We start from the raw sequence: 15,735 nt of genomic DNA, 5'->3' as shown, positions 1-15,735 counted from the left end.
CGCCTTAGTCCATGAGTATCCCAACATCACCGCCATACTTGAAAGGAGTCAACATTTTCTGACCGTTTGGACCAGATTGATGGTAGATGAATTCTTTGCAATAGAGGAAAAAGGCCTTCTTCCCTCCCAAAGCTATATTTTATGCTAGTCTCTCTCCCATGGTATAGTGTCTGTTGGACAATCCCAGTGCTACTCAGTAGCCCTCACCAATAAATGCTCTCCTAACAAACAGGAGATGCCATTGGCTAGAATGTGGAAGGTCACCACCTGCACAGGTGTAACCCAGCCTGAGGGACCCCACCGTAAGACCAGGCTGATGTCCTTTTTAAATAAGTTAGTTTTTAGGCTAATTGTGTCCGATAGTTTGCTGGTCAAATGATAAACCATATACATTTCCACAAAGGACACAAACAATTTGGCCTTTAGATATGTCCTATTTACCTAGAGGGGAAGAGCCTGCAATATACTATCAGACCCTATGCGGCAAATTGAGTTGATAACACTGGAAATCAGTTTGGGGGATAACATACATTAATTTGATATTTGATTTGGAAGTGCCAACTGGACATAAAAAGAAAAATCTCCCATTAGAAGTACCTGAAAACATAATTAATATAAGGTTTCCACTGCACTGAGCAACTGTCATACCTGCTAATATGGAGCAGTTGGTCATTGATTTAGGCTATTAGAATAACAGCTGGCCTACTTCAACCAACCAAAGCCATGAAATATTTCACAAAAGTGTTATCTACAAATGAGGATGATTCCTGCCAAGTCTATAGAAACAAACTTCATCTCAAACCAAGTAATTTGCTACCTTGCATTCATCTAAATTCATAACCCAAAGGTTAATGGAGCACTCTGTCCCAAACAAATCACCTTTATTTATGCATGGGTTGTGGGGTAATTGAGAAACAGGTGATGCACACATTCTGGTTTATGTTTTGATTTTCTCCTCCTCGCAAGGATTATAAAACCTGATGAAGAGGTGAAAAGGTCTCATTTCACTATATACAGCTTTCTCTCGGTTGTTCGTCAATTCAAGAGCTGTGTTGCTTCTTTCAAAAAAAAAAAAAAAAAAAGCAGTGACTATACCCCTGTGAGGTTTTGACTCAACCCCAGAGCTGGTTTTCAGTGACTAATTAATTATTTCACATTGTTCACAATAATATGCTACCTCCTTTTTGAACATTCTTTTATTTTAGTTAAATTAAATATATATGCATAAAAATCAAAGTCTATATTAAAATTCATTTCCTCCTAGGCCCCGTTAATCAGCTGACATGCACAGTTGGGTAGGCAACTGTTTGGCCACCTAGCAATCACTAGTCATATTATCTTTTGTTTTGATCATGTCTGAAATCAGCTTAGAAGATGATACAATATTTTTGTGCACTTAAATATAGATCTGTCTCTAGATACAGCTGTACATACATACAAACACAGATTATTTCTATTTTACTTAAATAGAGATATATGCATTATCCTCATATACATTATCCACATCTATACATTTGTTATACAGCCCATGTCAAAAGGACACACTGTTCTTTCAAAGGCACACACACAGCAGTTAGGCACCTAATGCCCATTGAAAATAAATAGGAGTTAGGCAACATGTATGTAGACAATTTAGAAAAATATGGCATGGTCACTAGCGGGTGGGATGCTCTATCTATATAGGCTTCCAATTGTCCCATTATAGAACGTATATGGAGATAGCAGCCACATCTTACCCGGTATAATGAACATGCCGTGTTTTTCCATGTTTTCCACATACATCTTCAGACTGTAATAAGTGAAACTAACATTTGTAATAGTTTACATATAGAGTTAAAAAAAATGCTGTCATATCAGTCTAAAGTGAACTAAACACCTGTTATTTGGCATTCAGATGTAATTTACATATATTTGTTCCACCATGGCCTGATTAGTTGATGAATTTCTTGATAATGTACAACTCTGCAGACAGTTTGCTATGTATGAAATTATTGGCCCAAATTGTTCTTTCATTTGCACTGGTACCATCTCACTAAAAACCTCCTACTAGAATTACAACTGTTAGTTCTGGAAATCACTGGGAAATGTTTTGTGGTGGCATGAAATCAATACAAGCTGCATCTCCATACATGGAATTACTTCAGTAACAGGGATGTTTGTCAGTGCTTTTCACTGCGGTAGGCAATGAGAATGTCACCTGAAACTTGAACGACACATGAAACCTCATTGAAAGGGGCAGCTTTGCTGAACTGCAGACACACCTTTAAGTATCTATGATTCATTGGTTGGTTAATAAATCTCCCATCATATAATTAAAAAAAGCAAAGCTAAGAGTGCCAATGCAGATGGAAAGGAAAGTTTCAGTTGGAATGAAAAAGTGCCTGAATATGGATAGACAAAGCCCTGATCCTGAAGTATCCCAAGCTCTGAAAACATACAATCCATCATGCAAGAGACAGAAGAGGTCAGCCATTAATTAACATCCAAATTAAATCTTTTCAAGTAAGGGTCAACACTGCTTTTGTTTTGACATTTAAATCACTGCCAATGTATTTCCTAGTTTAGCATGCAAGACACATCACCCAAAGCCTCTTTCTTAATTGCCTTCATTTTTCATGTGTACTATTTGATTTATTGTCCATTAAAAATACCTCAAAAAAGCCACAAGTCATGTATGTGAAGTATAAACATGATTAATGTAACACAATTACATTCCACATATGATGGGGCTGGTTAGGAATCTCTGTCATCACCACATGATGGAGCATTGTCACTGGCAGTGACCTGCCAGCTCAGCTTGACTAAAAAAGAGATTGCAGAAGGGAAGCATTTGAAGGCTGCAGATGATCCAGCAATGTCTAAATACTGTATTTAAAGTAAAAAGAAAAGGAGGACTTGTGGCACCTTAAAGACTAACAAATTGTCTCTAACGTGCCACAAGTCTTCCTTTTCTTTTTGCGAATACAGACTAACATGGCTGCTACTCTGAAACCTATTTAGAGTAAGTCACTTATCACCTGATCAAGGAAAATGCAATCTTGCCTGTTTGATAGCAGAGCATTGTTCTAGGACATTGCAACTCTCCTGATGTTATCTGAAGAATAGATTCACAAAACTACAAAGAAAACTATCAAGCGATGGTATTGCCCAGTAAGGTGAGCATCTATCCACCCAGTTCAAAGTAGGACTAGCATTCTAGCTCAAGTTATGGGCAAAGGCAAGTAACAATTGTTCAGTATTATATCTTCAAAAACAAAAGGAGTACCTGTTGCACCTTAGAGACTAACAAATGTATCTGAGCATAGGTTTTCGTGAGCTACAGCTCATTTCATCGGATGCATTTGGTGGAAAATACAGAGGAGAGATTTATATACACACACAGAGAACATGAAACAATGGGTTTTATCATACACACTGTAAGGAGAGTGATCACTTAAGATGAGCCATCACCAGCAGCGGGGGGGAGAGGGGGGAGGAGGAAAACCTTTCCAGCAGTTAACAAGAACATCTGAGGAACAGTGGGAGGTGGGGGCCGGGGAGAAATAACATGGGGAAATAGTTTTACTTTGTGTAATGACTCATCCATTCCCAGTCTCTATTCAAGCCTAAGTTAATTGTATCCAGTTTGCAAATTAATTCTAATTCAGCAGTCTCTCTTTGGAGTCTGTTTTTGAAGTTTTTTTGTCGAAGGTTAGCCACCCTCAGGTCTGTAATCGAGTGACCAGAGAGATTGAAGTGTTCTCCAACTGGTTTTTGAATGTTATAATTCTTGACATCTGATTTGTGTCCATTTATTCTTTTACGTAGAGACTGTCCAGTTTGACCAATGTACATAGCAGAGGGGCATTGCTGGCACATGATGGCATATATCACATTGGTAGATGTGCAGGTGAACGAGCCTCTGATAGTGTGGCTGATGTGATTAGGCCCTATGATGGTGTCCCCTGAATAGATATGTGGACAGAGTTGGCAACGGGCTTTGTTGCAAGGAAAGGTTCCTGGGTTAGTGGTTCTGTTGTGTGGTGTGTGGTTGCTGGTATTTGCTTCAGATTGGGGGGCTGTCTGTAAGCAAGGACTGGCCTGTCTCCCAAGATCTGTGAGAGTGATGGGTTGTCCTTCAGGATAGGTTGTAGATCCCTGATGATGCGTTGGAGAGGTTTTAGTTGGGGGCTGAAGGTGATGGCTAGTGGCATTCTGTTATTTTCTTTGTTGGGCCTGTCCTGTAGTAGGTGACTTCTGGGTACTCTTCTGGCTCTGTCAATCTGTTTCTTCACTTCAGCAGGTGGGTATTGTAGTTGTAGGAATGCATGATAGAGATCTTGTAGGTGTTTGTCTCTGTCTGAGGGGTTGGAGCAAATGCGGTTATATCGTAGAGCTTGTCCGTAGACAATGGATCGTGTGGTATAATCTGGATGAAAGCTAGAGGCATGTAGGTAGGAATAGCGGTCAGTAGGTTTCCGATATAGGGTGGTGTTTATGTGACCATCGCTTATTAGCACCGTAGTGTCCAGGAAGTGGATCTCTTGTGTGGACTGCTCCAGGCTGAGGTTGATGGTGGGATGGAAATTGTTGAAATCATGGTGGAATTCCTCAAGGGCTTCTTTTCCATGGGTCCAGATGATGAAGATGTCATCAATGTAGCGCAAGTAGAGTAGGGGCATTAGGGGACGAGAGCTGAGGAAGCGTTGTTCTAAGTCAGCCATAAAAATGTTGACATACTGTGGGGCCATGCGGGTACCCATCGCAGTACAATTAACTTAGGCTTGAATAGAGACTGGGAATGGATGAGTCATTACACAAAGTAAAACTATTTCCCCATGTTATTTCTCCCCCCCACTCCACCCCCACTGTTCCTCAGATGTTCTTGTTAACTGCTGGAAATAGCCTACCTGCTTGTCACCATGAAAGGTTTTCCTCCTTTCCCCCCCACTGCTGCTGGTGATGGCTCATCTTAAGTGATCACTCTCCTTACAGTGTGTATGATAAAACCCATTGTTTCATGTTCTCTGTGTGTGTATATATATCTCCCCTCTGTATTTTCCACCAAATGCATCCAATGAAGTGAGCTGTAGCTCACGAAATATAAATTTGTTAGTTAGCTCAAATAAATTTGTTAGTCTCTAAGGTGCCACAAATACTCCTTTTCTTTTTGCGAATACAGACTAACACGGCTGCTACTCTGAAACCTGTCATTATATCTTCAGTCAACTATCGTTATCCATGTAGTATATTTGTGCTTTTTAAGGACTCAACTGTGGCTGTACCTACACAGCCACCGAACAGGAGTGGAGGGAGTAAGTTATAAGAGCTCGCAGTTACGACTTCTGAAGAAACTCACCAATGAGAGTCCAGGGCATAGGTGGAACCTTCCCACCCAGGCTTTACCGCTTAAGGTGATATAGCAATTTACTTTCCCTTCAGTGTAACACTTTGAAGGAGAAACTTCCTGTAATTCAACTGGGCTCCTCATCGGCGTGCCACATGGGACCACACCTTAGCCCAAAATATGCACAGCGATTCCTCAAACCGAAGTATGAACAATGTGTCAGATGGTGAATTTTAAAAACGCAGCCAATGTGGACTTAAGAATTGCATTCTAATATTCTCTTCCCCACTAAAGCAATTAAATAAACCACATTTCCTGTGATCAGAAAAAAATGAAAATGTGGCTAAATCAAACTCTGACCCAAAAATTCACCCTGAGGCTGCCTATGGAAAGTCTTAATCTGAAATAGCTATTTTTGCCAAAGTTATGACTCTCTGAAAAGTATTTTTCCATTATGCTACAGATGCTAAAATATAAGAGTCCCCTTAAATTAATGCTGAAGAGAAAGTTAGATGCAATGTTTTGAACATGACAGCTTCTTAAAAAATGATATTAAGAAAAAAAGGATAGGTAAAGAGGGGAGTAGAACAAGGGATATTTAGATATGAAGGAAGAGAGATTTAGGGTTTGATCAGAAACAGTTCTATAGGAATAAAGAAAAGGAGTACTTGTGGCACCTTAGAGACTAACAAATTTATTTGAGCATAAGCTTTTGTGAGCTACAGCTCACTTCATCGGATGCATGCAGTGGAAAATACAGTGGGGAGATTTTATATACACAGAGAACATGAAACAATGGTGTTACCATACACAATGTAACAAGAGTGATCAGGTAAGGTGAGCTATTACGAGCAGGAGAGCGGGGGGAGAGGGGGGATGACTTTTTGTAGTGATAATCCATACAGCTCTTCTTCAGCTCATTTCTAAACACAGCAACTTTATATTCTACACCAATGGTCAGAGCAAGCTAATGCAACATGGCGCACAATAGATTTTCACTCATAGGATCCAATGCATGTGGAATCCCTTTAAGGGTGAGAAAGGGGTTTGGAACAACTTCTTGAACACTCTGAACTAGACCATGTTGTCTAATTCATTGTTTTCACAAAACCTCAATTATTCTTGTTATTAGCCATTTGCATTACAGAAGATTACATCAAGGCTGAATTTGACTCGATATATTCATATTCAAGTGTTTCTACATATTACAGCCACTGCCATGTTCTCTGGGCATGCCATAACGAAAATGAACACTAAAAATATTAGTCTCTTTAACAGAACACTCACAAATTACCAAAAAATGCTAGCATCTGCATTGATGGTAAAAGATTTCTAACTCGAGGCCTTGTTGAAGATTGAACGGAAGAGCTTTAAAGTGTACCCTGAAGTTGACCAAACCCAGGCTTTGGTGAAACTCTGGAAGAAGCCCGCTCCCAGGGCCATAGGCACTGACTCCGTGGGTGCTGCAGGGCTGGAGCACCCATGGGGGAAAATTAAGGGGTGCTCTGCACCCTGCGGCAGCCAAGCTCCCCTCCTCACCCCACCTCATCTCTGCCTCCTCCCCTGAGCGTGCCACATTCCCGCTCCTCTGCCTCCCTCCCAGCGCTTGCTGCCGCAAAACAGCTGTTTCGCAGCATAACAAGCTTCATGAGGGAAGGGGGAGGAGCGGGAATGCGGCACACTCAGGGGAGGAGGCCTGGAAGAGGCGGGGCTGGGGCGGGGATTTGGGGAAGGAGTTGAATAGGGGCAGTGAGGGGACAGAGTTGGGGTGCAGACTTTGGGGAAGGGGTTGGAATGGGAGCAGAGCAGGGGCGGGAGGGGGCAAGTCAGGGGTGGGGGCGGGGCCAGGCCGGGGGCAGAGTGGGGTCGAGCACTCACCAGCACCTGCAGAAGTCGGCTCCTATGCCCAAGGCAAGACCCCAATGCTCCTATTGACTTCAATGGGACTAGGCTTTCATCCCTGCACTTTTCAGGAAGCCTGGTTGCAACTGAGGAACTGCTACCAAGAGAAACCCTTCAGATCTTATCTGCCACATTTCAAGAAAATCTCATCATTTCTTATTCCTGCCTTCCACATCTTCCTTAGAGTAGGGTATTTTCTAACCATTATTTTTGTTGAATTCATAATAAATTCTAAGGCTAGAGTGGATTCACCTAGATTAGCTGCAGACCAACCCTAGAAGTCCTTGCTGAGCTCTGTTGATCTCTCCATTCCATGTTGCCTTTCATTTGTCCTTGGTTCATCTTTTAGATATTCTGTATGTAAATATGCTTTCCTTTGTCAACCTCGTAAAATAGTTCCCATGTAGGTTGAAAGTTGCAGTGGTTCTTTTGTTGTATATTATTTTCTTCGGAGTCCTATGCTTAGTTGATTGTATTTCTTCACTGAAGGTATTTAAAAGTTTGCTGAATATGTGAAATAACTTTTTTATTGCCAGAACGCATGCAAATAAAAAAAGAAAGAAATGGCTCTTGCTTTGGTCTCTTTTTTTCAATAAGTTTCATGTATAATGAATATAGCTGCATTTATGACCAACTAGTAAATACATACGAAACAACTATAACCCATATTTAATTACTGGAGGAAACACTGGCAATGGAATATACAGTATGTTCTTGTTGAAATTAAAAAGATCAAAAAAACAAATATGATTGTTTTCCTGCTCTTCAGTGGAGAATTAAAAGCTGCTTGGTTTACTGAAGACTACAAAAGCAATCACCATTATAGACCTGCTTTGCATACTGGCTCTATTAATTTACATACTCATGGTAGGCCTCACATTCAGATACAACCGTTAAATTATACTGCTGTTGAGTAATGGGTATAAAAATAATGCAACAGCATGCAAAGTGTATTTAAACATGCACAATTAAAAATATTGATTCCACTGAAGACAAGACTGAAAAGACTATGCACAGGTTTAATATTGTCTCATCCAGGACACACTATTTATAAGTGATTGAGTTAGCTAGACTTGCACATTGACAAGCTGTCTTTGTCGCATGTTATGTATTAGGCCAGCTTAGCATCTGATTATTAAAATAATTTAATTTAATAATTTAATTCCCAAGATTGTTTTGAGCTGTTATTCCCTCCTGCTCTTCCCCCTCTTAAAATTAATAATGTCTTAATTATTGTGTCAGTTTCACACCCGTGCAATTTGCTGGGTGACCACAATTAGTCCAATCAACAATGGCTTAAACAGTTTGTCCTTTATACTGCTGAACAGACCGAGGACAAATCAGAAAGAGATTTGGACAGACGTGCTAAGGCATCAAAGTACTCAGATACAGCCAAAGAGAGAGACAATAAAGGTTATTTGCATTTAACTAAATTTTAACAGGAGAACATTTTTATCCTTTGAGGCCATGAAACCCCCAACATTATGTGCTTAAAACACATGCTGTTTGGCTGCTATGTCTGTTCAACAAATTTCTGGTCTTCTTTTAAACAAAATGAAAACCTGAACTCTATGGAATCCAAAAGGTGCTCAGCACCTCTGAAAATCTGGCAACACATTTTAGTGCATAATGGCAACATTTTCAAAAATGCCTAAGTAACTTAAGATGCTACGTTCCAGCTTCAACTCAGGCACCTAGGAGCCCATATCACATTGAAAGTCAATACAATGTACTGCCTACGTCACTTTTGGAGATGGAACTTAGGGACCTAAGTGCTCAAGTGCTTCAGTCTCTCGAGTGCTTTAAGTCTCTCAAGTGCTTTAGAAAAGTTGACCCTAAATCTGGATCCAATCCAAAGCTCACTAAAGTCAATGGGAGTCTTTCCTTTGACTTCAATTGGCCCCGGTGACAAAATTGTAGTACATGTTGCAGTAGAAAGAGAGCCTGAGACATAAGTCCTTGTATCAGAGGCCTGGTACGAGGCAGAACCTACTCACAAAACCTGGCAAGAACAGGGCTGATATTACAGAAGTACACATTCCTAAGAGGTGCTAAGTACAGAGTACTCACACAAACACAAACACATCCCAATATCAAGGATCAGACATTCCCCAAGGATAACAGAAACACATCGACCCTTCCTAAAACAGAAGGTCAGGATGACAGTACGTAACTTGTTTATATCAGGGTATAAATATGTATCTCAGAGGGAGTATTTTTGGCCAACCAAGGGCAGTGGAAAATCCCACCACTGACTGAGCTGTGTCCATTGTCATGGGCATACATGTCTTAGTATCCTCATAGACTCTGCCAGGTGCTATTACTATGCTTTGTCGACAATAAACCTGGCCGGGTGCCTTCGTACCTTAACGGCTCTTGTGGTCATTGGGTGGTTTGCTCAAGGTCTGCCTTGCCAACTGTCTGCACAGAGCTGAGACAGCACACAGGGAGAACACACACATATAGCCAAATATCTAACCACATGTGTATCTGAGGTTTGATATAAACTGCAAAGCAGAGCAAATACTTTCTCACAATATAATCTTAAATAAGTAGGGGATGGAGAGGGAAAAGGTATTCCTTAAATTGAATTTTATTGCTTTGTATTTTTGATCCAAACTCTGAACCTTACTTTCACATAAATCTTATTACATATGAACTGTTAATTTCAGCTGTTGAACCAAATGTGATCACATGAAAAGGCTACTAAATAACATGAATTATGTGGGGAAAATGCAGGTTTTTTTACAAACTCTGTTGAAATTTCTTTTGAAAATTATTTAAGGCTCATATTAAAGCGCTAAAGCATTTTAGGTTGACAGCCTTGAAGTCTCAAATCCTCAGAACAGGTCCCAATACATAATGAACAACAGCAGTGCAAGCTTTGCAACATTGCATCATTAATGTACCTGGAAAGACAAACTCTAGGGTTGAAAGAAGAATTATATCTCTATGGCCCATTCAATCTTTGGCCTGTCTGCGTAGAGTGTACGGTGCCAAGAATCAATGCCAGCTCAGCTCAGGTGGTAGTTTTTGTGATGTGGACACCTGTCCATTGGAAAAGGGACTGGACCACCCAGATCAACTGATTAGATCACAGAAGAGATGGTAAAAAGAAAAGGAGTACTTGTGGCACCTTAAAGACTAACAAATTTATTTGAGCATAAGCTTTCGTGAGCTACAGCTCACTTCATCGGATTCAGTGGAAAATACAGTGGGGAGATTTATATACAGACACAGAGAACATGAAACAACTGGTTTTATCATACACACTGTAAGGATAGTGATCACTTAAGATGAGCTATTACCAGCAGGAAGGGGGCGGGGGGAAGGAAGAAAACCTTTTGTGGTGATAATCAAGGTGGGCCATTTCCAGCAGTTAACAAGACCGTCTGAGGAACAGTGGGGGGTGGGGTGGGGGGGAGAAATAACATGGGGAAATAGTTTTACTTTGTGTAATGACCCATCCACTCCCAGTCTCTATTCAAGCCTAAGTTAATTGTATCCAGTTTGCAAACTAATTCCAATTCAGCAGTCTCTCATTGGAGTCTGTTTTTGAAGCTTTTTTGTTGAAGGATAGCCACTCTCAGGTCTGTAATCGAGTGACCGGACAGATTGAAGTGTTCTCCGACTGGTTTTTGAATGTTATAATTCTTGACGTCTGATTTGTGTCCATTTATTCTTTTATGTAGAGACTGTCCAGTTTAACCAATATACATGGCAGAGGGGCATTGCTGGCACAGGTTGGCATATATCACATTGGTAGATGCGCAGGTGAACGAGCCTCTGATAGTGTGGCTGATGTGATTAGACCCTATAATGGTGTCCCCTGAATAGATATGTGGACAGAGTTGGCAACGGGCTTTGTTGCAAGGAAAGGTTCCTGGGTTAGTGGTTCTGTTGTGTGATGTGTGGTTGCTGGTGAGTATTTGCTTCAGGTTGGGGAGCTGTCTGTAAGCAAGGACTGGCCTGTCTCCCAAGATCTGTGAGAGTGATGGGTCGTCCTTCAGGATAGGTTGTAGATCTTTGATGATGTGTTGGAGAGGTTTTAGTTGGGGGTTGAAGGTGATGGCTAGTGGCATTCTGTTATTTTCTTTGTGGAAGTGGATCTCTTGTGTGGACTGGTCCAGGCTGAGGTTGATGGTGGGATGGAAATTGTTGAAATCATGGTGGAATTCCTCAAGGGCTTCTTTTCCATGGGTCCAGATGATGAAGATATCATCAATGTAGCACAAGTAGAGTAGGGGCATTAGGGGACGAGAGCTGAGGAAGCGTTGTTCTAAGTCAGCCATAAAAATGTTAGTATACTCTGGGGCCCTGCGGGTACCCATAGCATTGCCACTGATTTGAAGGTATACATTGTCCCCAAATGTGAAATAGTTATGGGTGAGGACAAAGTCACAAAGTTCAGCCACCAGGTTAGCCGTGACATTATCGGGGATATTGTTCCTGATGGCTTGTAGTCCATCTTTGTGTGGAATGTTGGTGTAGAGGGCTTCTACATCCATAGTGGCCAGGATGGTGTTTCCAGGAAGATCACCGATTGATTGTAGTTTCCTCAGGAAGTCAGTGGTGTCTCAAAGATAGCTGGGAGTGCTGGTAGCGTAGGGCCTGAGGAAGGAGTCTACATGGCCAGACAATCCTGCTGTCAGAGTGCCAATGCCTGAAATGATGGGGCATCCAGGATTTCCAGGTTTATGGATCTTGGGTAGCAGATAGAATACCCCAGGTCAGGGTTCCAGGGGTGTGTCTGTGCGGATTTGTTCTTGTGCTTTTTCAGGGAGTTTCTTGAGCAAATGGTGTAGTTTCTTTTGGTAACCCTCAATGGGATCAGAGGGTAATGGCTTGTAGAAAGTGGTGTTGGAGAGCTGCCTAGTAGCCTCTTGTTCATATTCCGACCTACTCATGATGATGACAGCACCTCCTTTGTCAGCCTTTTTGATTATGATGTCAGAGTTGTTTCTGAGGCTGTGGATGGCATTGTGTTCTGTATGGCTGAGGTTATGGGGCAAGTGATGCTGCTTTTCCACAATTTCAGCTCATGCACGTCGGCGGAAGCACTCTTTGTAGAAGTCCAGTCTGTTTTTTCAACCTTAAGGAGGAGTCCACCAGAATCCTTCTTTTTGTAGTCTTGGTAGGAAGGTCTCTGTGGGTTAATATGTTGGTCAGAGATGTATTGGAAATATTCCTTGAGTTGGAGACGTCGAAAATAGGATTCTAGGTCACCACAGAACTGTATCATGTTCCTGGGGGTGGAGGGGCAAAAGGAGAGGCCCCGAGATAGGACAGATTCTTCTGCTGGGTTAAGAGTATAGTTGGATAGATTAACAATATTGCTTGGTTGGTTACGGGAACCACTGTTGTGGCCCCTTGTGGCATGTAGTAGTTTAGATAGTTTAGTGTCCTTTTTTTTTTGTAGAAGAAGAGATGGTAATAACTTGTTGAAATTCAGGCCTGATCCAAAGCCTACTAAATTTTATGGAAAGATTGTCGTTGATTTCAATGAGCTTTGGGTCAGGCTCCTGGGATGGAAGAATGAATTTATACTGAAAGGCCAGTCAAGAGCCTTCTATATGGTCATGTACTGATAGAGCAGGAAAGGCAAAGAATGCAGGAGGTGATTCATTCATAAAATCAGAAGATGATCCTGAGTTTCCATGTAAATATTCACACCCCAACAGATAAATGTGCAGAATTTTGCCAACCCTCATTCATAGCAAAGTTCAAACATCTGTATAAATAAAGGATTTTAAGGGGAGGGGAGGAGCTATTGTAGTACCCAGGTGGAAACTGTTCCTGGAATCATGTCATAAGGAGAAAGAGCTCTCTGATAAATTCAGTGTGATACAAAAACACTCAGACTGTGGTTAATACAGATTTTTGCAAAAATGACATATGAAAATTACATTTCTTACAGTTCAGAACTGGCTGGTCCTCTGTGAATTCAGATGGCTGTTCAATATGAAAAACCTTTTGCTGGAATCCAGGGGTGCATTCTAAATCTTCTGCAAATACAAGCAACAGCACCTGAGGAAACAGAGGGAACGGACTTTTAATATCCACTTGTTCACCAATCTTCTTGGCTTTTGTGAATGTTAGCAAGTTTGGACTCAATGTTCATTTAAAAACAAAAAACAAAAACCACCCACACATCCAGCACATCATAGCTTCCCTTTGCAACTTTCTAACCATTGTTTTCCATGAGAAGTTTCAATCAGCATATACACAGGCAAATATAGAGGTTGCAAAAAAATAATACGTCTAAAGATACATCTACACTGCAGCTGGTGGGGTAACGCCCAGTTTGGGTAGACAGACATGCACTAGCACTGCTCAAGCTAGCATACTGAAAATAGCAGTGTGGCGTCATGGGCTAGCTGCCTGAATACAATACTGCCCAACCTCGGGTGCATATACGTGGGCAGTTAGCCTGAGCCACCATCCACATTGCCCCAGGCCAACATTGTGCAGATGTACCTAAGATTAATAATGTTCAATTCAGAAACTCACTTAAGCACCTGCTTAAAGTTAAGCCTGTTCTTAAGTCCTTCTTAAGTCATGGGACATAAGCAAGTATAAATAGGGCTGTAGTATGCTTAAGTTATTTGCTGACTCAAGGCCTAGATTAGTTTAGTAAATCTCTGAGATAGTGAAGAAGTCTTTTGTTCAAGGGTAAAGTTTCATGTCACAAAAGTTTCCTTCATATAAACTCTGGCAGCAGATGGAAAATGTCAATTCCCCACCCCCACAAAGCTAGAGTTTGTCCGGTTTCCCCATAATCAAAAAGTTGTTTATCCCAGTGAAAGATTGAAAATGGAATGTGTACATCATTCTGTAGTTGGATCTGAAGGGTAAAGTTAAATACAGCTTGTGTTACTGTTAGTATGTGATCACCAAAGCACCTGTCACGACAGGAACATCTGGGCAAGGGAAGGAGGTTAAAAGCAAAATAAAATTGGCATTGTACCTATTCCCAACCAATCTCTGTTTCAGAAGATTTATGTTCTATCACTGAATAGAGATAACAAGCTGAAAGACTATTTTCTTTGGTGGGCTTTAAATGGCAGAGGAGCAGGTAGGAAAGTCACAGAAAGAGTGGAGAGGAAAAAAAGGCTCCGAAAATTTAAGGGTTAAATAAAGCACAGAAAGAAGAGCCAGATCCAAGGTAGCAGGGAGGATATATTTACTTTTCCATACCCAAATATAAGCATCCAAATTTTCAAATGCATTTGGGGCCTCTTTTGGGGGGTTTCCTCTGGTCCTGATTTTCAGAGATGCAGAGCACTTACAGCTCCCATTAGTTTAAACACACACCTAAAATGTCTCCAGTTAGACACCCAAAAGAAGATCAGAGAAGGGCTACAGAGTAACTAAAGAGAAAATGATAAGTTTGACTTTCATTAGTACAAAAAGATAAATGTTGACATGCAATCCCCGCATGAAAGAGCCCTTATACTCAGTAGCTACCTACAATGCTTGACCTGCCAATGAGAGAAGAGCTCATCATTTTCAGTGATCTAAGACTATTCCAGCAAATAAGCCTCCTCCCCATAGAGTAAGAACAAGGTCCTCCAGCATATCACCTTCAGTGCTACCTTTGTTAGATAAACCTCTTTGCCATGTTTCTCTGTTCAGAGGACAGGTGATTATTATTATCAATCTTAGGCTAGCATGCTCCCTGATTAGCCATCCCTTGTTTGCTCTTGTCAAAGAATCAGAATGCTACCCAGGTTTTCTTTCCATACAGAAAATCCTGGTGCACTACAGAGTCATTGTTGGCTTTACATTACTTGGTCTTTCAAAGCACAGGGAGGACAGTATCCCATCTGGTCTTATATCAGTTGCTCATATTGAAACTGATTCTCGGGTAATCTATTTCACATAAACACTTGCTGTAAAAGGCCAGCTAGACATGAACAGACACTGTGTGCAATAGTCAGAATGTTTCGTGACAATCCAATTGGCAGAGTGCGGGTTCACTTCTCATCCCTTATGACATGCACCACATTTGCCCCTTTGTTCAAGTAAGAAACCAAGAGAGAGCGCAAGCAAGCAGAGTCTAAGCCACTTTGCAACACTGTCATGTCTGCCATACTATTGCTGCTTCCCTTTCTTCTCTTAATAAACAGCAACCTGCAAACAAAGGGCAAGATCCTCAGGTGTCAATCAGCATAAATCCATTGACTTTAAAGGAGCTTCACCAATTTACACAGCTAAGAAATTGTCCCACAGTGCCTCACTCTGCCCTCCAATGTCCTTCTGTATCAAGGACTCACACAGTAATGTCCAGATTTTCAAAGCCTACATTCAAAATTGCAAATTAGTTATTTAATTCACAGATGTGGCCAGATATGCATGTAATCAGCCATTTGCATGTGCAACTACTCCATCTGGATGCAAATCCACAGTAATAGTGCATGAAAATGAAGCATGTAACCCACACCAGTTTGATGTAGATAAAGTGTCACACATAGTGGCACCTAGATCAACTAGAGAGTGATATACCT

General features: G+C 41.2%; 1 protein-coding gene across 4 annotated transcripts in view; it reads right to left on the bottom strand.

Annotated features, from left to right (window-relative positions):
- Positions 1-15,735, bottom strand: part of CDH13 (cadherin 13) — a 781,695-nt gene that overhangs the window by 624,810 nt on the left and 141,150 nt on the right. For all 4 annotated transcript variants that reach the window (XM_038368674.2, XM_043494836.1, XM_038368678.2 and 1 more), the window contains exon 2: positions 13,144-13,255. In XM_038368674.2, coding sequence (XP_038224602.1) covers positions 13,144-13,255 — 112 coding nt within the window. The remainder of the gene's footprint in view (positions 1-13,143; positions 13,256-15,735) is intronic.

The sequence above is a fragment of the Dermochelys coriacea genome, chromosome 12 (assembly GCF_009764565.3).
Source record: "Dermochelys coriacea isolate rDerCor1 chromosome 12, rDerCor1.pri.v4, whole genome shotgun sequence".
Lineage (NCBI taxonomy): Eukaryota > Metazoa > Chordata > Testudines > Dermochelyidae > Dermochelys > Dermochelys coriacea.
Note: the sequence above shows the minus strand (reverse complement) of the source record. Positions and strands in the feature narration are given on the sequence as shown.